At 63.0% G+C, this 25,508-nt stretch overlaps 1 protein-coding gene across 2 annotated transcripts in view; it reads right to left on the minus strand.

Moving 5' to 3' along the window:
* ZC3H3 (zinc finger CCCH-type containing 3) overlaps positions 1-25,508 on the minus strand; it is an 88,252-nt gene that overhangs the window by 49,075 nt on the left and 13,669 nt on the right. For both annotated transcript variants that reach the window (XM_023248773.2, XM_023248772.2), the window contains exon 4: positions 3,242-3,395. In XM_023248773.2, coding sequence (XP_023104541.1) covers positions 3,242-3,395 — 154 coding nt within the window. The remainder of the gene's footprint in view (positions 1-3,241; positions 3,396-25,508) is intronic.

Here is a 25,508-nt window from a genome sequence, read left to right on the forward strand (position 1 = left end):
GACGCCAGGCCCCTTGTGGCACAGGACCGAGTGCGGCAACCCCTCGCCACAACGAGGGGTATCATCCCTCCGGACAGGGAGGGCACGGACCTGCCACGACCACTGGCCATCTATCTAGCTGATAAGCCAGGGTCCGCCCCGGCCCTGCTCAGGACACCTGGCCACTCCGTGAGGCAGCCCCAGGGGCCTCTGGGAGCTCCGCCCCCCGGCCTTCCCGCTCGCTCAGGGTCACACGGCGTGTGTTCCCCAGCGGCGCTCCCCAGGCTCCCCCGCGACGGCAGCATTTCCACACACACATATACACAGCTTTCTCTCCACAGCGGGTGTCTGCAGGAGGGTGGGATCCAGGGCCACCCATGCCAACACCGCACTCTCGGCCACCGGAGTCACCTGACTTACTTCCCGCCTGTGTCTCCCAGTCCCCAACGCTGCCGACTGAGACTTCCAGGACTGTTGGGGCCTGCCTGCCACACCCCCCAGGGGTGTTCCCCTCTGAGGTGTGTCCGGATCAGGAGGGCCAAGGAGAGCTCACAGGCCTTGGGCTGAGGCTGGCCACCCGGCGGGAAGCCCTGCTTTCTCACCCCTGCGCCCTCGGACCACACTGGCCTGGGCCCAGCCACCGGCTCAACCCCTCCTCATGCCCAGGGAAAAGCTGAAGAGCCTGCCAATGCACAGGGTGGAGGTCAAGGCCACAGGCCAGGCCAGTTGGCCAGGGCCTCCCTGGACCCACTGACCGCACACAGGCAGCCCCCAGCTCTGATGGAGCTGAAAGTAGCAGGTGAGTGGGCACCAGACTGGCCACCGGCCCTGGAGACAGGCCCTTTCCACTGCCTCAACAAGACAAGCCCAGGCGGGCACAGCCGACAGGCCGGGAAGCTGGCGGGCAGCCACTCTGCTGAGAAGGAAGCCCACCCCCCACCAGGGTCCGGCTGACCTTGGGCAAAGGAAGCCCAGTCCGCTGGCAGCCACGTTTCCCAGGACCTGAGCCGCTCAGCCCTCGGCCTCCACCACACCCTACTCTGCAGGCCCACGAGGCCCGGGGGCCTGGCCCCCAAGAACCTAGGACTCTGTGCTCAGGGTGTGTCCCGGAGCCCTGGCAATGGGTAACACAGACCTGGAGTAAAGCGGTCAGGTGGAGGGAGACCCCACTAAGCAAAGCCTCCACACGTGGCCTCAGATTACGTGTACCCGTCCTGGGGGGTAGGGCCCAGCCACGCCTGCACGCACAGGGAGCGCTGGAAGCCTCGAGCACCCGCGAAGCTGACCCGAGCCCGCAGCCATCGCGCACGAGTCAGGGCCACAGGACCTGAGCCGTCTGACACCAGCACGGCCTGAGACAGGGCGGCACAGAGCCAACCAGAGCGGCGTCCTCACCACACCTACCCGCCCCCCCCATAGCCGGGCCCCTGCGCCGGGGCACCCACGCGGCCATGGCCCTCCCTGCAAGGCAGCCGGCCCGGGGGGAGCCGTGGCCAAGCAGGGTGGGCAGCTGGGTCCGGGCCTGTCCATTCTGAGCCGGGCCTATGGCGCCCACAGCACAAGGCCCGCCTCCCCTCACGGCCCATCCCATCTACCTGAGCCGGGAGGTCAGACCTCGCAGACCTGCCCACACGGCATATGGACAAGCGCCCTCTCCACCCCCACCTGCTCAACTCCCACACTGAGGCGCAGGCAAGTATTCCGTGTCCTGCTGCCGCCTGGGCTGCTCCCCACCTAATGGACTTGACGTTCTGCCTGGTTATGAGGCGGCTACAGCCCAGGGGGGGTGCACCCAGCCACCCCCCCAGTAGGCCTCGCCCCACAGGGCCTGCCACCCCTTTCTGCTCAGTGACCCCCACAGGGCCACCCCAGCCCCCCGCCACGCCCCCTGGGGGAGGCGGGACCGGAATTCGGACCGCGGGAGGGGAGGCGGGAGCAAGATCAATAAATCTGAACCTCATTCACGATGATCTGGGGCTCTTATTAAGTAAATTAATTTAAGTTAATTTAGCTCGATCATGACTCCCGATCACAGTGATTTAGTGAGGGGGAAATTGCATTAGGAAAGGCCATGCTCACTAGATAGGAGAACGGAAGAAAATTAGACCCACTTAGCACTGTGAATTAATATGGAAATAGCAGGTGTAAATTTAACCTTATCGAGAGAGTGAAAATTATCTTCATAAATTTGTAGAAATAGCCCCCAAGATACTTATAAATCTATTTAAAACAAAAATATTACAAAAAGTGCAGTAAAATTAATTTAAAATATACTTGCAGCTATTGCCTCCAGAAAAACCAGCAGCAGGGCCAAGTTCAGTGCAGCCTCGCGGTAACGGAGGAGGGAGTGGGTGCCGCGGCCTGGGTGGGCCGATCGCCCTGCCACAGGCCAGCGGGCCAGCACCTCCTCTCACAGCCCCAGAGCCAGGGAGCCACTGGCCAGCAGGTGGTGGGGCTCCTGGTGGGCTAGCAGGACGGCCCCTGCCCAGTATTCTGTGTAGTCCGGTCCCGTGGGGCACAACGGTCCCTTGTCCACAGCCCTCGGCCAGAGTGCCCACCGCACCCGGGTGGAGGCCGACGCTGGATGAGGGAGCTCCCGCTCTGCTCCCCTAGGAAGAGGCTCCCAGAGGGCGCCCCGTTCCCACTCACCCACCAGAGCTGCCGCCCCACCCCCCACCTCAGCAAAGGAAGGGGCCATGCCCCCCACGACGGGCCTCCTGAGGCCCCAGGGCTGAGCAGGCTCACAACAGGGGCCCCCGACTTCTATCCCCTAAAGCTGCTGCCCCAACAGAGCCCTCCCACTTCTGGGCCACTTCTGGGTGGGGTGCAGGCAGCACCCATCGCGGGGGACATGGAGAGGGCCGTAGCCCCGCGTGCCGAAGGAAAGATGGGCCACAGCTCCCAGAGGGCGGCTCAGGCCCTACCTCTAACCAGAAGTTTCTCCATGAAGTGGAACAATGCCCGGTGTGGCCTCAACTGTCCAGATGGTGGCTTCCCCCACGGACGTCCCCTGCCAGCTAACAGCCTACAGACAGCGGTGGAGGGCACGCGTGTCTGTGCACGCGTGTGTCCGTGAGTGCACGCGTGCGTCCGTGAGTGCACGCGGCATGCGCAGGCTGGCCATAGGTCTGCTGCAGAAACTGCTACACAGAAAAATTAGCCTGTTCCACGGCCGGCAAACTGTAGACCAAGCGCTTCTGTGTGGCCAGCTCGGTCCCCTACAGGCCCCAGGCCTAAGGCAGCCCGGATGAGGGCGTCCTACCTGGACAGCGAGAGCCGCCGTGACCGCCAAGAGGGCAGGGACAGGGGAGACTGGGGGGCGCTGAGAGGAGACACGGGCGTCTTCTTGACAATGCGGTAGCGGGTCTTGATCACTTTGCCGGTGGGAGGCGTCCGCAGGGTGTGCACGCTGGACGCTGCAGAGGAAACGCACACAGAGGGGGTCAGTGCAGGTCGGCAGGGGGCCTCTCGACTCACTCCAGCCCCGCCCCACACAGCCCCAGAGCACCCAGGGGCCCGAGGCTCCAGAGAGCTGGGCCCAGGCCTGGAGTCCTGAGACACAGGGCACTGGGGATGCCGAGTGACACGTGGGCAGGGGGGGGCGGCAGAAGCGCCCCGGGGCCAGCTGACTGGGGCGGCACCATGGGCTGGCGCCCCTCAGCAGGCAGCCCCCAGACTCAGGACCCCCACTCTGGCCCCAACTCCCCAGAGCCTCCAGGAGTAGCGAGGAGGGGGCCGCAGGAGGGCGCAGGAGGCCGGGGTGCAGACTGCTCGCCTCCCTCTCCGGGCACCCCCAGCACATGCTCACGCAGATTTATGTATTTAATCACCAATGTTTTCATAACATCTTGCGGGGGATGTACGTACACCACAGCTTCTCTTTTGCTGAATGGTTCATGCAATTAACAGGGATCTGTTTTGCCCGAGTTCCCCTCCACTTGATAGCCGGCAATTTCTCCACAGCTTCGAGGAACGTACCTAATTGCCCGGCTCGCATAATATACAGCTCTAACTGCCCAGATAATTAAAGCGAACGCAGCGCGGGACGGGGGCGCCGAAGCCTCTCGTGACCCAGCCCATGGCCGGCAGCCTCTCCGGAAACTCCCCTCTCGGACCGGCGCTGGGACCCAGGCTCCCTGCGGGCTCCTCCTCGTCCCATCCAACCTGCCTGCACAGCACCCCAGCATGGGTAGCTTCCTGGGGCTCCCACTCACAGAGACGCTATGCCGGGTCAGGCCGTCGGGCAGTGGCGGGGGCGGGGGGGGGGGGGGGGGGGAGGGGCGGCGTGCGTGCCAGGCGAGGCCCCCAGGAAAACGCACAGGGTCTCACTGCCGGAGCATCAGCACCAGAGCAGACCCGCGACCCTTCAGCCAAAGGCTGCCAGGGCCCCAGGTGGCCCGGAGGGAGCAGTGCACGGGGCGGCACCAAACCCCCACATCCCCTCGCTAGTCTCGCTCGGTGCCAGTCCTTTGGCTCCCCCGACAGCACGGACCAGCGCTCCATGACCCGGGCCTGCTCTGCTAGACCCTCCCAGAACCCACAGATCCCGAACCAGACTGGGAACCTCCCCGTTGCCGGCCTGCAAGGAGCTGTTACGAATCACGGACAGCATCTAAGACCCATCTTTCAGAGCCCTAGACCCAACACACTCCAGCCCACAGCCAGGCTCCCGAACCAGCTCCTGGCTCCACACACCTCCTCTCCAGGCTTGCCCGGCCCGGCAGAACCCACTACACCCAGGGGACACCTGGCCGGGAACAAGCAGGACAAGCCTGGTATCTGGCACTGTGCCCCTTGCCCAGATGTCGGAAGAGCCCCTCCTCCAGGTGTCCCCTCACCCTCTGCCAGGGTGCCCATCCACCCACACGGCAAGGTCAGGACACGGCATGGGTCAGAGCCCTCCCGAGTGCCCCGGACTAGAGGGTGCACGCCTGCTGCCAGACCAAGGAGACTGTGCAGGGCCCTTTCACCTGTCAGAGGTGGACGTGGGCTTCAAGGCCCAAAGAGTGCCAGGGGCAGGGCACAGCTCTGGTCACCAGACTGGCGCAGGGACGCACAGCAGCTGCCCACCAAAGGGAGCCACGACACATCCAGGTGAGGCCAGGACAGACACCCCGGCAACAGGGGAGACCCCCCCCTTCTCCCCTCACCCCTTTTGTCTGTCTCTGTCTCTCCTCAGTTCTCCCTCCCTCCAAGAGCAGCAGCTCCAGGGAGTTGGGGAGAAAACAGAAGGTCAGCAAAACCAAAGGGCGACATGGCATCACCAGGGACACCTGATCTTGCTGAGTGACCAAAGTGAGTGGATCCTTAGCTCTGAGCACCCCACACGCTCTTGGGACGCAGGGGAGAGCCTCGCACACAGTGGGCATCGATAGATAAATGTTTGCTGAATTGAATTTTCAAGGTCTTACAGGCAAGGATGGACCACAGAAAATCAATAACAGCTTGTTCCAACTAAGAGCCTTCCTCTAAGTCATCCGGGCCCCAAGCTACCCTCACAGCCGCCCTGCTCCCTCGGCCCTTGCATCCGGACAGCACGCCTGACCCCAGGCCTCCCAGGCAGCGGCCGCTGGCTGCTCTGGGATGGGAGGTGCCACACAGCCCTGGCACGGCTGGAGCCACACAGCCCTGGCTCTGCAGCTGGACTCCTGCCCGGGAGCCCTGCTGACTCACCAGCCCCACCCCCTTCGTCCTGAGCATAGGGAACCCAGGCCTGGCCCAGCCCCACTCCCCTCTTCCGGATGTGAGCACTGCCACCTCTAGGAAGCCCCCTCCCCCGCCCCCACACCCAAAGGCCTGGACTCTGCATTCAAGTTAACAGGCAACTGTATTCAGGATGCACTCCTGCAAAGCGCAGGCCTGTTGTAAAATCAACTTTTTGCTTAACTTACTGCATTTTACTTATTAGTGCCCAATTACCACTTCTGGGAAACGCAAAGTAACAAGGCAGATCTCCTCTTAAACAGTCAGCCTGGTGTCCTTTCCTTCACACTGTCATCTGTGAGGCCCCACCCCCCGTGGTCCTGAGCAACAAGGGGAGGGGAGGGCACAGCAGGGCACACCCTGCCCCACGGCGGGGCTGTGACCCCTACAGCCTGGCCTGCTGGTCACTCCTGGCCCCCATCTTTCCTCAATGGGCAGTTTAGGCACAGGCAGCGGAAGGGTTCACGGCAGTGACCCCGGAGAGACCGCCTAGGGCGCCCGTGCCAAGAACACACAGGTGGGTGTGCGCCCCCGTGGCCAACAGGCGCAGGGATCCTAACACTGTGCCTGCACACGGGGACCGGGAAGCTGGGGTGGGAGGCGGCAAGGCCCGCCCCAGGGCGAAGGTGGCAGGCACACCCCCGCCCTGCTTCCCGTGGCTCGGGAGCCCAGGCCTCGCCCCGACCCCACGGCTGGGAAGGCAGCCCCAGCAGCCGGCCATTCCCCCCGGCTGGCGGAGGGTTTGTGTAGATAATCATGTTATTTAGATAGGATGTGGGTTTAATTCCCTTCATTACAGACTCCCAGGGTTGTAATTTTTTTTCTCCGCATGATGTATTCCCTGTGGCACATTTCACTCAAATCAAACCCTTCGCGCCTTTATTGCCAACGAGGCCCGGGCGCCGCGTTATCAGGCCCACACACACAGCCCTCTCCGCCCTGCCGTGCAGAGGTCACTTCTAATGACTAATCGATCTCATTAGCTTTCCTAATTAAAAACTTTACTACCGCAATGGAAGACGAACTACAGAAAACTGCTGGCATCATATTTGAGTGGGATATGAGCCCATCTATCAGCGGAGCCCTCGCGCCTGCACAGTCGGCCCGGGGGCCGGCCTCCCCCGCGCGCCCGTGCTCGGGGGCCCCAGACGGGGTGGGGGGACTAGGCTGCAGCCAGGGGCCCTCCTGAGCACCGAGCACGGGCACGCGGGGCAGGCGTGGTGGCAGGGAGGGAGGCCACTGAGGCCCAGGGAGGCGGGACACCCATCCAGCGGCGGAGCCCAGCCAGCCTGGCTCCTGCCCCCAGCACGTCCTGCCCTCCGTGATCCAGCCGTGGAAGCGGGGCACACACCAGCCCCTCCCAGGGCCCCAGAGCACTGGGCGGATGGCAGGAAAGGGAGGGCCGTGCCCCGCCCCGGCTCCCCCAGTCCCCCTCCTGACCGGCCACCAGACGGGAGAGCCCATCAGACGGAGGTCACAGCTCTCTCTGTCTTAGTGCAGAGCAGGAGTTGAGACGGAGTTCAGATTTTTATGGAACTTCAAAGGGCAATAACTAGGTGGAAAATGAGCTGCTAATTTCACAACTGTTTAATGAATAGGGAGAAGACGAAGACTGTGCAAAGGGCTGCCTAGGCTGCTCCCCATACAGGCGGGCAGACTCAGGGCTGAGCGAGTGTCCCCAGCAGCACCCCACTGTCCGGCCCCCTAGGGAAAGGCCTGGTGGGGGGGCGGGGCGGGGACCACACGCCCCTGGCTCCGTGGCCTCCCATCCACCAGCCTCTGGTCTGCGCCCAGCAACGACCCATAGACAGGGGCACTGGGGCCTCCAGAGACAGGCCCCGTGAAGATGGCAGACCTGTCCACAGCTGGCTTCCCACCCGTTCCAGAAGCCTCTTCCCTGAGCCTCTGGCCTCGTGAAGAGACAGCGGGGGTGTTGCTGGTGGAGGCACAGACAAAGGGCAGGGCTGTCTCCAGCCCTCCAGCCCTGCTGGGGGACAGGACAGCTGAGCAAAAGCGAGTGACTGGTACCTGAGCACAGAATTCACCTGCGCCAGTGAAACAGGACTGGACAGAGCCCGCAGACGGAATCCAGCCTGCCTGTCGTGCACCCTCAAAACCAAGCCATGCTCCTGGAAGAGGGGCCCCAGGCCAGGCCCCAGACCCCTGGCCTCTCGGGACCACGGCAGCGGGGGGCGGGGGGGGGGGGGGAGAGACCCCTCTGGCTGAGGGTGGGGAGCCCGGCTGATGGAGTGGCCATGGGGCCAAGGGCTTCTGCTGGCCCAGGCTCCCCAGTTCACAGTCCAGGGAGATCCAACTTCCTCTGCCTGATCCGCTTTTCATCAACAGCTACCCTGATGCGTCAGTATCTGCGAACAGGCTGCAGACAGCTCTAAAAGGTCGTGCTGCGGCTCAGCATTTCAGAAGCCACAGGGATTTCTGCTCTTCTGCCACAGAAGCCATTGTCCACTCTCAGTGGGCTCAGGTCCCAGCTGGTCACCCTGCTGTAGGCTGGTAGTGCCCCCACCCACCCGCACCTGCCTCCCGTCAGGCCGCCCACAGCCCCCAACCGAAATGGGCACAGGGCCCCCACCTGACCAGGGCCCGTGGGTGCCAACCACCGGCAAGCTCTGTGCACCCAAACTCACTCCGGAAGGTCTTCCTTCCAGCCTTAACCGGAGTTTTTGATGCGGTGCCAACTCGACCCAGCCCAGGGCCTGGCACTGGGTGAGGGAGGCCTGGCCTAAGGCAGACAAGAGAGGCCAGAGCAGGGAGGGGCCGCGCCACGGAAACCAGCCTGGCCCCCTCCTTGGCACAGACCTGGCAGTGGGGTCGCTGATGTGCCCGAGAGAGAGGGTGGGAGGCCCCTGTGAGCACCTGGGCACCTGCACGCCCACAAACCCGTCCCCTGTGGGGCCTCTTCCCTGGGCAGTTCCTGAGAGCCGTGGCCTTTGGGGCAGGCCCCGGACACAATTCCGCTCTCCAGCAAGAGCAAGGCTCTCAGATCAGCGGCCAGCTTACGGTCGTGACCGCAGCTGATGGTGGTCAGGGGTGCAAAGAGGTGCACACGGCAGGCAGGACCTGTCACGAGTGCCCCCAGCAGTGACACCGCCAGCCTGGAAGGACCGGGAGGGGCCTGAGTGGGGTCCAAACAGAAGGGACAGCACAGCCACAGGCCCCAGGCAGTGAAGAGCAGGGAATCAGCTCTAGGCAAGCAGGGTGCTGGCTTCTCCTGGAGGAAGCGGGGAGGTGCCCTGGGGGCTCCCGGGGGACGAAGGAGCAGCCGGCTAGCACGGGGCCCGGGCCTCCCCACACCGCCTCCAGGTTGGCAAAAGGCTCCTACCTGCGGCCAAGGCCTCACCTCGCCCTCAGACTCTGTACCACCCCAGGGGCGGTGACAGGGACAGAAGCGAGGGCCAAGCAAGCCAGGCGGGTCTGGAGAGTGCGCAGGCAACAAGGAGCCCACAGAGAGCCAACGGGAGGACTGGGCCCAGGCAGGCTCCCCGCACCCAGCTCGAGGTGCATCACCCAGCCCTCCAGGGCCTTACCCTACCTCCCTGACCCGAGACCAGCCACTAGAAAGACTGCGGGTGCAGGGGGCAGGGGCAGGTGAGGCGCAGGTCAGCCCAGAGGCGCCTGGTCTTCTCGGCGGCGGGAGGTGCCGCAGGGGCGGGCCGCTTTCCCCGCTGGTGGCAGGTGGGCTGCACAGCGGCCGCAAACCCACACGTCACAGCAACCCTGCGGGACCCCAGCAGAGCCCGGCTCTGTCCTAACAGCGGGTGGGCCGCACCCCTGGCAAAGCGGCCACGGCAACGGACGCAGACCAGCAGGCGCACCGGCTGAGAAGCCTTCGACGCGCAATGGTGTCCTCACGTCTGAAACCCCGCGGGGCAGCCGAGCTGCTTGCGGAGCCCTGGGCCGGGCAGGACGGGCAGTGCTCGAGAGGACCAGGGCGAACGGCAGCAACACGTCCTGTCTGCCTGGGGCAGGGCCGGGGGTTGGGGCCCGGAGAAGGGCTGTGGGGTGGGCCCCAAGCCCCACTCGGCCTCAGAGGGGACAGTGAGGTGTGCCCGCCCTCTCTAGACACCGCCCGTCCACCAGGACATTTCTGAAGGTCAACGTCATCTGAGCTGTCCCCTCGGTGACCCCCACGGTCCTGGAGACGGTGGAACCGGGGCCGCGTCTGGGGGTGAAAAGGGCCCCACTCCTAGGAGGGGCGAGCCGACCCCAGAGGCCACCGGGAAAGGTCCGTGGATGCACACCATCTGCAGGAAGCAGCCAGAAGGAAGGCCCGTGGGGTCCGGGCTCTGGTGGTCGGGTGCCGCCGAAGGGGGTCCCAGGCCTGCTCTCCCCTCCCCTCCCCACTCAGCCTCAGGCCGGTTGCTCCCCAGTGTCCACAGTAGCTGCCAAGGGAACGCTGGCCCGAACTCTGCCCTGGCGACTCTGTGCCCCCGGCCCTGACCGCGGTCCCGCCGCACGGCCCGGCCCACACGCCCGAGGCTCCGCACGGGGGCCGGCACAGATGGGCGCACACCGTGTGCGGCCATTTCCTGCGCATGTGGCCCGCCTGCCAGCCCCTCCGAGACCCACCAGGGCTTTTGCAGCACAAGCCCAGACCCTTCAGTTACGCACTTAACCAGGAAGGATGTGTCCAGACACAGGGCTGGTCCACACCCACCCCCCGCCCCGTCTCAGACGGGCCCCCATCTCTGTGCTACTGGGAGATCAGCACCCGGAATGGGATCCAGCCCTGGGACCTGGGGCGAGGACACCGACGCCCCAGTTTCTACTGACGCCGGTGCCCCCTGGCTGGGGGCGAGCCACAGGGTTCCTCCAGGACACCGAGGAACAACCTGGCCATCTCCCCACACTGGGCTGGACTGCCCTTCTCCCCCCCCCGGCCCCCCCCCCCAGGCCTACCACATGGGAAAGACTCCGCCAAGGGCCCCAGGCAACAGGGCCGGCCGCTCTACCCAGGAAGCCGCTGGGCCTGCTCCCAGCTGGAACCACGGGCAGAATCCACCAAGCCGGGTCCCATTCGGACGGCGGTGCTACTGCTGTGGCAGCGTTGGCTTCAGCTCAGCCTTTCTAGTCTGATGATCTCTGCCTTCTAATTGAATTCGCGGTTCAGCGTGTTTAGGGCAGTAAGTGGACACCTTGCCACACCTGTGTCGGAGCGCTCGGGGCTGCCGGGGTGGGGGGAGGGGGTCTGGGCTTCCCAGGCCTGCAGACCGGGGACCCCTCCGCCTGAGCGCCAGCGGGGCCCCGTGCCGGCCTCCCCCAGCCCCATCTGCAGACTAGTCTCTGGTGAGCCTAGAAGCACGCGTCCTTTCTGGTCAACAGCCCCGACCTCCTCCCTGATCCCCCGCCCGTCCGTCTAGGCCCCTCAGCAGCCGAGCTCAGCTGCAGCGTCCGCCAGACGGCCCCACGAACGCACACCCCCTGCCCGGACGCCGGGGTGCTCAGGGAACCTCCGGCGCCCCCCACCCGCCGCTGCCTCAGACACAGCGGCTTAGAAAGTACCACCGGCTTCCCCCGCCAGGCCCCGCGCCAGGCTGTTCCCAGCTGCTCTGTCAGCAGCACCCCACCTGCGGCAGGAGGCGAGGGTCGGCAGCACGGCCCCTCGGGGCGGCGAGGGGCGCGGGAGATTAGCGCTGCTGGGCACCACTTCCGGCCGGCCAAGCGAGAAGCCAGCTCCCTGCGGGTGGCCGCATGGCGCGGAGGCGGGCACCGGCAGGCTGCGAGCCAGGAGGCAGACAGAAGCGGTTCCCCCCGCCCCACCGGCCCCCAGGCCCCTCCACTGTGTGCAGGGGATTCCCGGGTTCCCCCACGAGGCTCCCAGCCTCTCTCCCTGCACCACCCCCCACATGCTCCCAGGCCCCCAGGCCCCTCCACTGTGTGCAGGGGATTGAGTCCCAGGTTCCCCGACAAGGCTCCCAGCCTCTCTCCCCGCTCCCCGCCCCCGGCCCCCAGGCCCCTCCACTGTGTGCAGGGCATTGATTCCCAGGCAGGGTTGGCTCTGGCCGGCTCTAGTGGAACATCTTCATCAGAAGGCGGAGCCTCCGTTCCCTCCTGCCCTCCACGTAGGACACACAAAGCCCGACGAACAGCACAGCTGACAGGGCACATTGGTCCCTCGGGGTACAGATGTAGGGAGGAGCCCCGCTGGGGCAGGTCGGTGCTAGGCCAAGGGGCCTCTGCCCGGGGCCCCTCAGGAAGGACAGGAGAGGAGCTCGATTCCACTGACGCCAGCCTGGAAAACAGTGGCCAGGAGGCAGACGTCATCCTGCCCCGTAAAGACCGCTACAAACATCCCCACAGACCTCCACCTGTACCGTCGCACAGGTGCCCTGCTGTCCACCCAGGCCCCGAAGGTGCAGGAAGCACACAGGTGACAGGACCTGGCCACCGTGTTCCCACCCGCGAGAGCACGGCCGAACCGTGACAGAGCCCCCACCCTGTGAACACTTATTCATGTGCTTGCAGGGGCCCGTCCACTTCTCCAAATGAGGCGTGACAGCAGCCCAGGCAGAAGGCAGTGCGCGCCCCGCCCAGCGCTCACCCGCCAGGAGCTGCCAGGGACTGAGCTCTAACAAGCTTCAGTGGTGGGATGACTGGAATCACAAAGTATGAATTTTTATGAGCCTAATAAATCACTCCACTTTTCCTGTGTTTGATGGTTCCCAGCACTTCCAGTGCTGGAAGAGCCCCGCTGCCATCAGATGGTCTGGCCCTCGTCTCTGCTGGTGGCCGGGGACAAGGAGCCAGGGCAGCTGGAGACCCTCCCGGGCACCCTGGGGCCATCGGAGGCCAGCGCGTCCACAGGCCCCCCCGCGGAAGTTCTCAGGCCGGCTCTGTGCTCCCTCTGCTCAGAGGCCAGCCCATGGAAAGGGCGCCCCGGCCAAATCAGCACGGACCCGAGCGCACACCCCTCTGTGACAGAGCCGTAGGGACCCCAGGGCCCGGGAAGGGGGGCCTGAGGGGCAGCAGTCCATCCAGCCCCACTGATTTCCCACGTGCACCCCGCGGCCTGCAGGCGCTCGCCGCCAGCCTTCCGCCGCACCGTCATCCAAGCCGGGGACCGGCCGCTGACAAACGGTTAGCGATGATCAAATCACAGAGGCAGCCCGACAGGCCATACGTCACCGAGCAGCCATCGGCCCTGCAGCCTGAGGAGCGTGGGCGGCTCGGTGATGACAAACAAGGGCTGTCAGCTGCCTGTCCCCCAGCGGGCCGTGTTCGCTGTCGTCCCACACTACCTGGTGTTTAATGACGACACTGTCAGCCCAAGACGCAGCGCCAACGCCGCCACGGACTGTCAGGGCCCTATTAGAGGAAAGATTGAGACCCTACTCTTCTTAAACTCACTCAAGCAACACAAGCCGCTAGTTCCTATAATTATTGTGCGTGAGCCATCGATCGTGCCGACACCTGACCCGTCTGTATGAGATGGGACTAGTTTGCTCCGTGACAGTCGCTATAGATTATGGGGGTGGGTCGTCCCTCCCCTCTTAACCACGGTGCTACCTACCAGAGCAAGGGGGAGACTGAGCACCTCTCACCAATCCCCCACCCGCAGGCATGGGCACGGGGGGCAGGGAGGCCCAGCACCTCCTGGGAGGTCAGGAGGCACCCCCACACACTGGGAAGGCCACGGGGGCACCGTGGCAGGCAGCTAAGGAATCCAGGCAGGGAGAGGACACTCCAGGCAGGGCACGACTCTGGCTCAGCACGCCCTGCAGGACCCCAGCACCCCAGGACAGCACGCGGGGAGCACCAGCGCCTCAGGCAAGCACACATGCGTCAGGGAGTGGCCGGCGCCCCCGAAGGGCACCGGAGGCCGCCATGGTGCGTGGCGGGTCCAGGGGCTCAGCTCCAGCTTCAGGAAGGCAGAGCTCGTGGCCAGGGGGCCCACTCTGATCCCTTCCTCCCCTGGCCCCAGGTCACAGGACAGGCCTGTGCCCTCCTGTGCTCAGAGCCCAGTTCTGGCCTTGGCAACCCTGGGGACCCCTCAGCCCTTCTGAGGCCAACCGGTGCTCGTGCTCGCGTGAAGGCCTCTGGATCCCAAGTCGCGGAACCCCCAGAACACGAGGCCCAGCCCCCAGGCCCACGCTCACAGCCATGATACTCGGGGTCCGTCGTCTACAGCCAGGCACCGAGCCGGGCGAGCCCATCTCACAGCCCCAGGATTAGGTGGCCTGAGGTCCATCTACCACTTCCGTGGAATCACGCAGCCAAGGACAACAGGAAAGTTTAAGACGCGAACAGTGAAAACAGCGTTTGGAAAGCAACTGCAGAGCAGAGCAGAGGCCTGAGAAGGAAGCGGACTCCACGCGGGGCGCGTCGCACAGGCCAGGCTCTGACGGAAGGCAGCACCGACACCGCTGTGTCCCCTGCAGAAGGTTCTGGCAGGAACTCACTCATTTGCTCATTCAACGCATTTTTGGCAAGACCTGTCGTGCACTGGGAAGAAGCGGGGAGCTCAGCGAGCCCCTCAAGGTCCTCTCCTGGCAGGTGGGCACCCCCCAGCCTTCCCCCCCCCGCCGAGCCCACCCTGCCCCCAGGAAGGGAGGGACCCCCCCCCCCCCCCAGGGAACACGTCAGGGGAGGGGAGGCAGTGGCAGCACTTGCTACCCCAACCTGGAGCACTGCGGGGTCCCTGCCAGGGCCCAGCCTGCGCGAGGCCTTCCCACCTGGAGCTGCAGGGACTCCGAGGCCAGCGCCACAGGAAATGCCTGAACTCCTCTCAAGGTAGCCCATCCTGTGCCTGACACAGAGCCTAGATGACCCTACGGTCCTGCCGGCCTAATGCCAACTGCTCTCCCTCGACCCCAGCGCAGGCCTCGCTGCCTGGCAGGGCCCGGTGCTGGCGGCCCGTCCTCCCTGTGACCCAGGTGCGACGACGCACAGAGTGGGGGCCGCCTGCCGGAGCCCCTGTGTTGGTAAACACGGAGCCGAGCCCAGCGCCGCTTCCCCCCCCACTAACACCTGCCAGGGGACGGGACTTGAAGCCAGCCCGGCAGGAGAGGCCCGGGAGCGGGCCACAGTCTCCTCCCAAGGCCTCTCACCTATGCCACTGCTAGGGCTCACGTGCCCAGTGCAGCGGCCTGAGGCCACAGCCCCCACCACCTAGGCAGGACCGGTGCCCGCCAACACCTTCCCCCGCACCGGGCCTGCTAGCGTGCGGTCTCCGGCCTCACAAACGTCCGGTGCTCTGTCTGTCATCTCGAAGCCCCTTCCATCTGGGGGCCTGGCCAGACAGGGACGGGAAGGCCAGCCTACCAGGTACAAAGGCATTCGCTTCCACAGCCAGGCTGAAACCCCAGAAGACCAGAGGCTCTGGGCAGCAACGTGGGGGCTCCCAAGTCCACCAGGGACAGGTGAAGGGCCACGTCCACTCTTCACCAACAGCACCGGGGCCCACATTCAAGCAGGGCCAGTCCAGCAAGGGGGCAGAGCCTGGCCCATGAAACGAAGGCCCATCTACCCCGTCTGGTAGCTGCTGCTGGGGGGACTTCTGGGTGCGCAAGAAAGTGATGGGAAGGGCCCACCGCTCCCAGATGGACAGACACCCCACATTCTGAGCCATGAGAGACGGGGAAGGGCCCAGCTCCCTGTCCCGGGTGCATGTCTGACACGCAACGATGCTGGTGTGGGGGAAGGCAAGGCTCAGAGCGCGCCCTGTCCTCCCTGTGGACGCTGACGGCGATCCCAACAGCAGAGCCAATGCAGCCATACCGCCCACGGGGGAGGAAGGGCACGCAGAGCCTGCCTCCTCCCTAGTGACCCCCTGTTCTCGCCCACAGGGATGGGAGCACCAGGAGGGGAGTCCCCCTAGCAGACGCAGCAGCCCCAGCCCCCAGGGAACCGCAGCTTCATGAGGGCCACCCGCCCAGGCTCGGGGGCCCTTCCACCAGCCTGACCTCACAGGGGCCGGCGGTCCCAGCTCCCCACAGAGCCCGGGCCTGGGGGCTCTTGCAAGGGCACAGCGTCCCGCTCACCACAGCTGCACCTTCTCTCAGGGTCCCTCCCCTGCTTCCTCTGTGTTGGGGCTAAAGAGAGATGCTTGCCAGGGAGGCTGCAAAGAACGCCTCTAGAAAGAGCAGCTGTCACTCACAGAAAACCATGTGTCCCCCTCACAAAACCCAGACTGCCGGGACCCTCTCCTGACATTCCCCGGTTTCCCTCCAGGCCACTGCCTTTCTGGTGGCCACAGTGACAGGGCTATGGTGCCAGGGCAGCGAGCGGGCCACGGAGGCGAGCACCCGGGCAGTGGGTGTGCCCCGGCCTCACTCACCCCGAGTCCTGCTTGGGGGTCCGTCGTGGCCGCCACAGGGCCAGAGACAGCTCGCCACGGCAGCCGGAGACAGCAGTGTGGGAGCCACACGTCCAGGGGGCCCTAGCTCCATTACTGCACAGGGAGGCCTGTACAAACTGGCTCGTGCTTCGCACATGCAGAGAGAACTGCCCAGCAGAGCCACATGGGCCTGGCCGGGGAGGGGACCGCAGGGAGGAGCTGGGGACACGGCCGGCTTTAGCGGGACCTGCACTGCCCATGCCAGCCCGGCAGGTGGCACCCCACCGTGCTCGGCCCACCTCTCTGCCCAGGGCCCTCCAGCCCCAGCACAGGGTGCAGCCACCAGGCCAGCAGCAGCATGGGCCTCAGTGATGGCCCCGTGGCCACATGGGCCACACACGTGGGAGGCTCCGCAGGAGGCAACGTAAGGCCAGGGGGCAGCTTTAGGGGGGCTCCCCCTACAGATACAGGCCTCGGTGCTCTGTGAGTGGGAAGGAGAGGAACACTGGGGAGGGCGTAAGGAGGAGAGAGGGGAGGGACGAGGGAGAGAGGGGCAGGTGGGGACACAGCACAGAGGCCCAGTGGCCCACAGGGGCTGCTCTCAGACCGCTCCGTCTCACAGGTGGCTGCAGGGACGGGCTGGCGGACGCACCACGGCACACCGGCCCCCAAACAGGCCCCTGACGGCTGCCGGACGTCTGCACGGCCTTCTCTCAGGGACCAGGGCCCGCAGCCTCCCACGGGTGACGCCACGCCACCGGGACACGCACGCACATACCCGGAGGCCAGGCTGAGGAGAAGGCAGCCACGAGCAAGCAGTGAAGAGAACCAAGAGAAGGAACCAGGGGCGTCTCCTAGAGGGGCACGGGACACAGGCGGCCTCGCTCAGTGTCGCCTCCCCGCTGCGCCGCGGCCAGAATGCCGGGGCAGAACAGGTCCCGAGAGCCACGGGGGCGCCCCAGCAGTCCGGCCTGCCCCCATGTCGGCATTCCAGAGCTGCACAAGCTGCAGACTCAGCAGCGACGGGAACACGTGGCATCGGTGACTTTCTGGACAGCCACAGGCTTCAGCAGGGCTCGCCCCAGCACGTGGGGGCTTGGTGGGGCCCAGGGCCTGTCCCGGCTTCCCCACACCTCCCAACACAAGCAACGCTCTGGCCCAGAGCACGGTTCCCTTCCTCATCCTTCCCCAGATTCTGCGGTGGGGCCTGCGGCTGGGGAGCTCGTGTTTTCCCACAAGGCCCCAAGCCTGTCTTTCCAGAAGCAGTGGGGTCAGCCCCACCCCCCAAACACACCAGGCTCCACCGGCCCACACTGTGCTCCCGGGGACCCCCGGGGATGTGGATGGGGAGGCAGCAGGCCCCTGCCCAGCTGAATCTGGCGGGTCTTTGGCCTCCCGTGGGTGGGGATCCAGGGGCACAGGGCAGCTTTCCCAGCCCCCGTGGAGCCTGCTCGGCCCTCACCTCAGCCTCCCCGCCTTCATCCTCTGAGCTTGGATTCCCCTCCTGAGACACGAGGACCTGGCCCCACCCCCAGCCAGAGAGAGGAGGCAGCTGGCCAGCCACCAGGTTCACTGCCCAGCTGTCCCCTACATGCGCACACAGGTCCCACGGGGCGCGAGCCCGGAGAGGGGAGCACAGCAGGGGGGCGGCAGGCTCACCAGTGACAGCACAGGCACCGTGGTTCTGAGCTGTGGTCACAGGTCCCGGCTGGGGGGTGGGGGGGGGGGACTTCTAGGAAGGGGTCGGCCACGGGTCCCTAAGGTTCCTCCAGTGCTGACTGCGGGAGCTGCCCCCCCTCCCAGCCAGCCTTTGCTTAGAGCAGGGGAGGGAGAGGCACAGAAACAGCACTGGAAACCCTGAAATAAAGCCCAAGACCTCTGTCTCAGCAGAGCCCAATCTCCGCAAGTGTCTTGAGTGCTCAGGGCACGCGGCGCCTCGGGGGACCCACGGGGGCTTCTCTCTGACTAAAGGCCTGTTTCCTTCAGTTGGCTGAAAACTTGCTGGCCCTTGATCTCTGCAAGAGCCTGTCACTCAGCAGGGCCCCAACTAGCGTGTCTCTAGGGACAAGGCCACACCACAGCCTGCAGGCAGACTGCACTCGGGCAGGAACCCTGGTCCCTTCAGTTCCGGGCACCGTGGGGGGCAGGCCTGGCAGCGGGAGGGGGGTACTCTTCCCTCGGGTTTGTGCCCTGCTCACGGGCGACCTAGGACCAGGCCTCCCCAGAGCTGGCCGGCAGCAGGGCCCTGCAGGAGGCCCTCGAGAACGCCCGGCCAGGGGACCGGCAACCAGGCCACCCGGTGACCCCAGCATCTCCCCACACCGGCCGACGAAGCCAGAGGCCCGGCCCGCCATCCATCCAGCACATCTCCACCCGCCACGACAGCGCGGGCCCGGCCAGCAGCTTCCCCGCACACCGGTCGCTGGCCGGGAAGCACCTCTGACACGGGCCATCCCTCGTTTGGCGAGAGGTCTCGGCCGAGAGGCACACGCTCTCCGGGGAGGGGGGGGGGGGCCGTCGGAAGGTGGTTTCCGACCCCCGCACGGAGGAGGCTTCACTGGCCCCCCTCACCGTCCCCGCCCCCCTGCCGCAGGCACCGCCCTCCCCGAAGCCGCCCCGTCGCCCTCCCCGAAGCCGCCCCGTCGCCGCCGGGCAGCCGGGGGCGGGGCTGCGGGGCAGTGGCCGCGGGCACGGCTCGCACCGCTGAGCGCGCTCTCTGAGGCTGCTGCACCCCGCCGCGCTCAGGCTCGCACCCCGCCACTTAATCGCTCCGCCGCTGATGCGGAAAGGGCAATTAGGAGAAAAGCTGCCAGAGCCCATCACAGATCCGTGCGGCTCGGAATACACTGTGAAAGGAAACACAACAGCTCCAGAATTAATTTAGAAAGCGCAGAGCCCCGCAGAATGACAACAAACAGGCCAGTGAGCGCTGGGGGGGCGGGGGCGGGTCCACGGCGGCCAGGGGGTGGCCCCGCATACCTGCCTGGGAACGGGAGCCAGCCTCCAGGCTCCGGCCGGTCCAGACTGAGGCACCCAGGGCACGGGGCAGCCGAGGTGCGCGGCAGTCTCCCCATCCACAGACCAAATAACGGACGCTTAATGACGAGAGACTGGGATTTACGGTCGGTGTGTGCGTGCAGCTACAGATTTCCTTCGCAAATCCCATCAATTCTGTCCATACAGACCAAATCTCATCATTGGAAGGCTACGTGGATGAGCACGGAGAGCCCCAGGTCACAAGAGTGGCCCCGGGTGGCTCCAGAAAAGGCCCGGCAATGGTGCTACCTCAGGCTCCTCCCGGCCAGGGCGCCACCTGCCACCACTCCCCAGGAGATCCTAGCTGCCTGTCTGGGAGCAAGGGCCCCTACAGGTAAACAGGTCATTGTCAAGAGGCCTTAGGGGAGCCCACTACCACCTCCCATGGACCCAAGACGGGGGACAAGAAAGCAGGAGGGTCGTAAGGAGCAGAGGACCCCACGGACACAGGCACCATCTGGAAGCCCCGACAGCTGTAGAGGCACGGAGGGCCACGTGACCCTGCCCTTTCCAGGGCCACTGAGGGATCCCTCCCTTGGTAGAGCAGCACAAAGGGTTCCAGCTCGGATCCCAGGGGCGTGGGAAGGCCTATCCCGGTTCCCATCCTAAGAGGCTCCATCTGTCCCAGCGTGGTCCTGTGAGGACACGGCAGCAGGGTGGACTGCAGGGACACAGCCCGGGGGGCTCCAAGGACAGCACCGCCACCTGCCCGCCCGCCCACCCACCGGCTCCTGGCAAAGAGCCTTTTTCCCACCTTTGTGTCCCAGAGGCTCCCACAAGGAAAAGTGGGGCCTCGGGTGCACAGAGGTGATGGGCCCAGTATCCCCAGACCCCGGTCTCCTAGCCGCCGGCAGCTCTGGCCCAGCACAGGTTATGAGAGCAGGGCCGAGTTCTCGGGAACCCCAAGACCCACCCTAGCCCCCATGTCCCGCAGGGGAGAAGCCCTCCACCCTCCTGGTCCTCTCATGCCAACAGAGCCGTCCCCTGCGCGCAGGGGGGCCCCACCCACCCAGGCCAAGGAGAGTGTCCCTGAAGGCAGTCAACTTTTGTCAGGACCTGGGTTAGAACCAGAGACCCTGCCCAGCTCCCTTAAGCAGGCTGGGCACTGGGACCATTCCCCCAGGGCCACCCTTGGAAGTCCAAGACTCTCCCTGGTTGTCCCCAGGGGGCCTGCCTGCATGGGCACCGCCTTCCCAGTTGTCACTCAACCCCATTCAGCAGCTCAGTGCCCACCCCTGGGCAGTGTGCCCCCCAGGCCCCTCACCCAGCCTCCACTGCCCCCACTTTACGCCAGGCCTGCCCAGCTCTGTCACTCAGGCTCCACGTCCTTACTGAGCATGGCTACTGGAGGTCCCTCTCAGGACCTGGAACTGGGGCAGGGAGACGTCCGCAGGCACAAGGCCACCGTCCAGGAGGTCCACAGGCTGCCCTGTCGACACTACACCCCAGAGACTTCTCAGAGGCCACAGGTGAGTGAGCCGCTCCTGTCCCCAACACACAGGTCGCTGGATGCTCTGAGCCACCCGTCCTCCCCACCCAGTCACACACTGGGCATGGGACGGGCACTCCAGCGCCTCCATCCTGCAGACAGGAAAGTGGGCCACCAGATGCGGGGATGGGCTGTGTGGTCTCCCGGTGCCCCACCTTTACCCCTCCTCCTGTACAGACCCTGCTCTGCCAGACCAGCCTGCTGGGGCGTTCTACCCCTGGAGCACCTCCCACCCCACCAACACTGCCCTTAACTCTGCAGGCCTACCTCCCCGAGGGCCCCGTATCCCATCTGGGAGAAGAAACATCATCCATCCTTGAATTATCTCCATAACTCTGTCCACAGTGCCCACCACTCAACACAAAATAACCAGACAGGGGCGCCTGGTGGGCTTGGTCTGCACAGTAGGTGGCTCTTGATCTCAGGGACATGAGTCTGAGCCCCATGGTTGGGTGTAGAGATTGCATAAATAAACTCCAAAACTAACAAGCAAAACCAAAACAGGGGCGCCTGGGTAGCTCAGTTAGTTGAGCGTCTGACTCTTGACTTCAACTCTTCACTGTTCGTGGGTTTGAGCCCTGTGTCAGGCTCTGCGCTGGCAGCGTGAAGCCTGCTTGGGATTCTCTCTCCCTCTCTCTCTGACCCTCCCCAACACGAGACATATGCACCCTCTCTCTCTCAAAACAAATAAACATTTAATAAACACACAAACAGGGCACCTGGATGGCTCAGTCGGTTAAGTGTCCAACTTCGGCTCAGGTCATGAAAGCCAAAAGGTTTATGAGTTCGAGACCCATGTCAGGCTCTGTGCCGACCGCTCAGAGCTGGCTTCAGATCCTCCGCCCCCTTGCTCTCTGCACCCTGCTGCCCTGCTCGCGTGTGCTCTCTCTCAAAAATGAATAAACTTAAAAACAAAAAAGAAACAAAAAAAAATCCAAAAACAAAAACAAAATCACGGACACACAAGCAGATCAGACATGACCCAGAACTAAGAATTTTAGGGGCGCCTGGGTAGCTCAGTCAGTTAAGCATCTGACTCTTGATTTTGCCTCAGGTCATGATCTCAGGGTTTGTGGGTTCAAGCCCCACATTGGGCTCTGTGCTGACAGCATAGAGCCTACTTGGGGTTCTCTGTCTCCCTCTCTCTGCCCCTCCCCTGCTCATGCTCTCTCTCTTTCTCTCAAAAACAAATATTTAAAAAAACAATATTTAAAAAAATCTGTTCAGACAATGGACTGAACAGATGACTGACTGATCAAACATGGACTTTAGAGGGCTCCTGGCAGGCTCAGTCCGTGGAGCATGTGACTCTTGATCTCAAGGTCATGAGTTCAAGCCCAACATTGGGTGCAAAAATTACTTTATAAAAAAAATTTTTTTAATGGACTTTAAATACGACTGATGTATTCAAGGGCTTAAAGACAAGTCTGCAAATTTTGGCACAGACCTAGACACTATTTCAAGAGACAAACGGAAATTTTGGAATTTAAAAATAACTGAAGCTACCCGATCCTCCCCAGACGGTGCAACAGATTATACAGAGCTGGACAGACAACAAGCAACCTAGAAAATGGGTCAGAAGAAACTGTCCAGATTTAAGCACAGAAAAACAAATACGGCAGATACAGAAAAGAGCACAGGAAACACACAGAATGTGGTGAAAGGGTTTAATATAAATGTAGCTGAGACCCCAAAAGCAAAAAAGAGTGAAGCAAAGGCAATACACCAAAGGCAGGAGGGCTGAAAACTTTCAAAAGTGAAAACTGTCAAGCTGCGGTATCCGGAAACACCACCAACCCCGGCAGAATAAGTCAAAGCACACTAAGCACCCCACAGCAGCTGCCGCAAGCCAGACGGAGGAGGGCTGTGGCACAGCCAGAGGGAAGAGCCCGGGTGCCGGCGAAAAAAAGCCAGCCAGCTTCCCCCACGCCACAGCTGGCGTCAGAAGGCAACGGAAGACCCTTCCCCAGCGCCAAAGCAAACGCCTGCCGTCCTCAAATGCTTCACACGGCAAAAACCCTTCGGAGACGGAGGCAGAAACAAACACTGTTCACATAAACGTCTATTGAGAGGCACGGTCCTCAGCAGACCTGCAGGTGTTCAAGGAAACGTTAAGAGGTGTTCTTCAAACAGGAGAAAGAACAAAGAAAAGGTGAAAAATAAATACACAGGTAAATCTGAATGTGTAAAATGTTTTGTGAAATCTAAACTACGAAGAGAATTGGGGCGCCTGGGTGGCGCAGTCGGTTAAGCGTCCGACTTCAGCTCAGGTCACGATCTCGCGGTCCGGGAGTTCGAGCCCCGCGTCGGGCTCTGGGCTGATGGCTCGGAGCCCGGAGCCTGTTTCCGATTCTGTGTCTCCCTCTCTCTCTGCCCCTCCCCCGTTCATGCTCTGTCTCTCTCTGTCCCAAAAATAAATAAACGTTGAAAAAAAAATAATAAAATAAAATACGAAGAGAATTAAAATCATGATAGCTCTAGAACAGAAGATGGGAGAGAGGGAAATAGAGTTTAAGGACTCCACGCTGCTTCTGCTGCCTGGGAAGCAATCACACGACACATCTCGAAGTATTGATATCACTAAGTAAAAAGTATACGTTATAGGAAAGCCTGGGGAGCTCAGTCGGTTAAGCGTCTGACTCCTGATTTCGGCTCAGGTCATGATATGGTCATGAGATGAAGCCCTGCATTGGGCTCTGTGCTGACAGCACGAAGCCTACTTGGGATTCTCTTTCTCCCTCTGCCCCTCTCCCCTACTCACATTTCTCTCTCAAAAAATAAAAATAAATTAAAAAAAAAGACAATTTCAGGGGCGCCTGGGTGGCTCAATAGGTTAAGTGTCCAACTTCCGCTCAGGTCATGATCTCGCGGTCTGTGAGTTCAAGCCCTGCGTCGGGCTCTGTGCTGACAGCTCGGAGCCTGGAACCTGCTTCGGATGCTGTGTCTCCCTCTCTCTCTGCCCCTCCTCCACTACTCACTCTCTCTCTCTCTCTCTCTCTCTCTCAACAATAAATAAACATTTAAAAAAATTTTTAAATAAAGACAATCTCAGACTGAAGTTAAAATCCAGCTATTTGCTGGATACAAAAACTCTCTAATTGTGATACACAGGAAGCTGAATGTAAACACATGTATGCATGGCACACGTACAATATTTGTGCACGCACACGTGCACGTATGCACGTGCATTTTACAATACCATCTAAAAGAAATCAGGCGCGGCTACACTTGCATGAGAGAAAGCAGACTTTAAGGCAAGAAGTATTACAGTAACCAAGAGAGAACATTTCGTAACCTTCAAAGATCCAATGCACCAGGGAGATACAGCGATTCCAAACTGGTTTGCGCTCAGTGAAATGGCCTCAAAATATTTAACGTAAAGGTGACAACTAGAGAAATGGGCAGATCAACAACCACAGGTGCCACAGAGGCCGGGCGGAGAAGGCGCCCCTCCCTGCGGCCTCATCGGTGAGCACGGAAGCCGCGAGCACGGTAGGTACCTGACGCCACACAGCCCCACAGCCGGTGACCGGGACTCCCTTCTCCTCAAGAGCTTTACCAAAACTGACCGTAAGCTGGACCGTAAAACAAGTCTCAGCAGACTCAAAAGAACTTGAACTCACACACTGCACACAGGCGGAGATAAGCCAGAAGAGGTAACTACAAAGAACTTCAAAGCCCTCCTAAGTTTGGAAATGAAGGAACACCCTTCCAAATAACCTGTGGGTCAAAGAGAAATTAGAAAAAAAATTTGGAGAAAACATGAATAATTAACTTGCAGGATACAGCTACGCTCAGGAGGAATTTATAACACCTGCCTATTTTAAAAAAGAGACCTGAGGCCACTGGCACCGTGTCCTGCCACTGCGTCCGAGCTCAGGCCCACCGTGGCCTGTGTGGGCAGTTCGCACCCGGAACAGGGGCCCCCCGCCTCCAGCCTCTGCTCCCCAGCTCCCCACCCGCTGCCCCTCAGGGTCAAAGGCACAGGGCCCAGAGTCAAGGACGTACACAGCAGCCAGCTCCAGTGCCCAGGACAGCCTGAGACGCGGTGGGTCCACTCCCCCATCCTTCACAAGCCAAGGGGACAATGCCGTGCGGGGGAAGCGGCCCAAGGCAGGTCCAGACAACAAACCCCACACGGCACCTTGCCCCTTTACAACACGAGGAGCGAGGAGAGCCAGGCTGCGGAGGGCTCCAGAGGAAAAACACGCTTCCACATTTCCTCCGTGAGGTGCCCACCTGCCCCTCCGAGCCCCACACCAAGCAGAGGAACCACAAAGGGCAGCTCGGGTCTGACTCGGGGCCACACTGCCTGCTCTCAAGAGTCCCACGGTATGCCGCTGCCGGGTGGGCACAGGGCCGGCCGAGGTATGCCGGGGAGGGGACTCTCTGTGCGGGTTCCTTGGGAGCGAGCGACGGCAGCCTCGCCCTGCTCCCCCCGATGGGGCCAGGCACACAACCACCAGGAAGCTGAGCCCACAGAAGGGGACACACCACAGGACTGCTGTCCCCTACTAAATTCAGCTCCAATCCCTCTCCAGAGGCCTAGACCAGAAGGCCCAGCCTGGGGACACCGTGTCCCACACCCCACGTGTCCTGTTCCTGCACCCAGCTGCCTTTAGCAGGAAAGAACCCCACCCCCAACACCAGGGCTCTGGGGCACTTCCTCCCAGGCAGCTCCCAGTGCCTGTCCCTGGAGGTGAGCGCCCGTCCCTGGGGTGAGCGCCTATCCCTGGGGTGAGCGTCCCTGAGCAAGAGCCTGGCTGTTGCTCTGCTCTGTATCTCAGTAGCCCTGGGGTGGGGGGGCGGTGCTCCACTGGGAGAGCTCCTGGGGAGCTTCCAAATCACACACCTGCCCTTCCTCTGTTAGGCAAAACCTTTGGGCCAGGACGTGCCAAGGGGACAGCTGGGGCACACGCCCCCAGCCCACTGCCCTGGCTCCAGCCCCAAATGCCACAGGGGGCAACAGACAGCAGGCGGGGTCCACAGCCCCCGGCCCCCCCAGGG

This window comes from Felis catus, chromosome F2 (assembly GCF_018350175.1).
Source record: "Felis catus isolate Fca126 chromosome F2, F.catus_Fca126_mat1.0, whole genome shotgun sequence".
NCBI lineage: Eukaryota > Metazoa > Chordata > Mammalia > Carnivora > Felidae > Felis > Felis catus.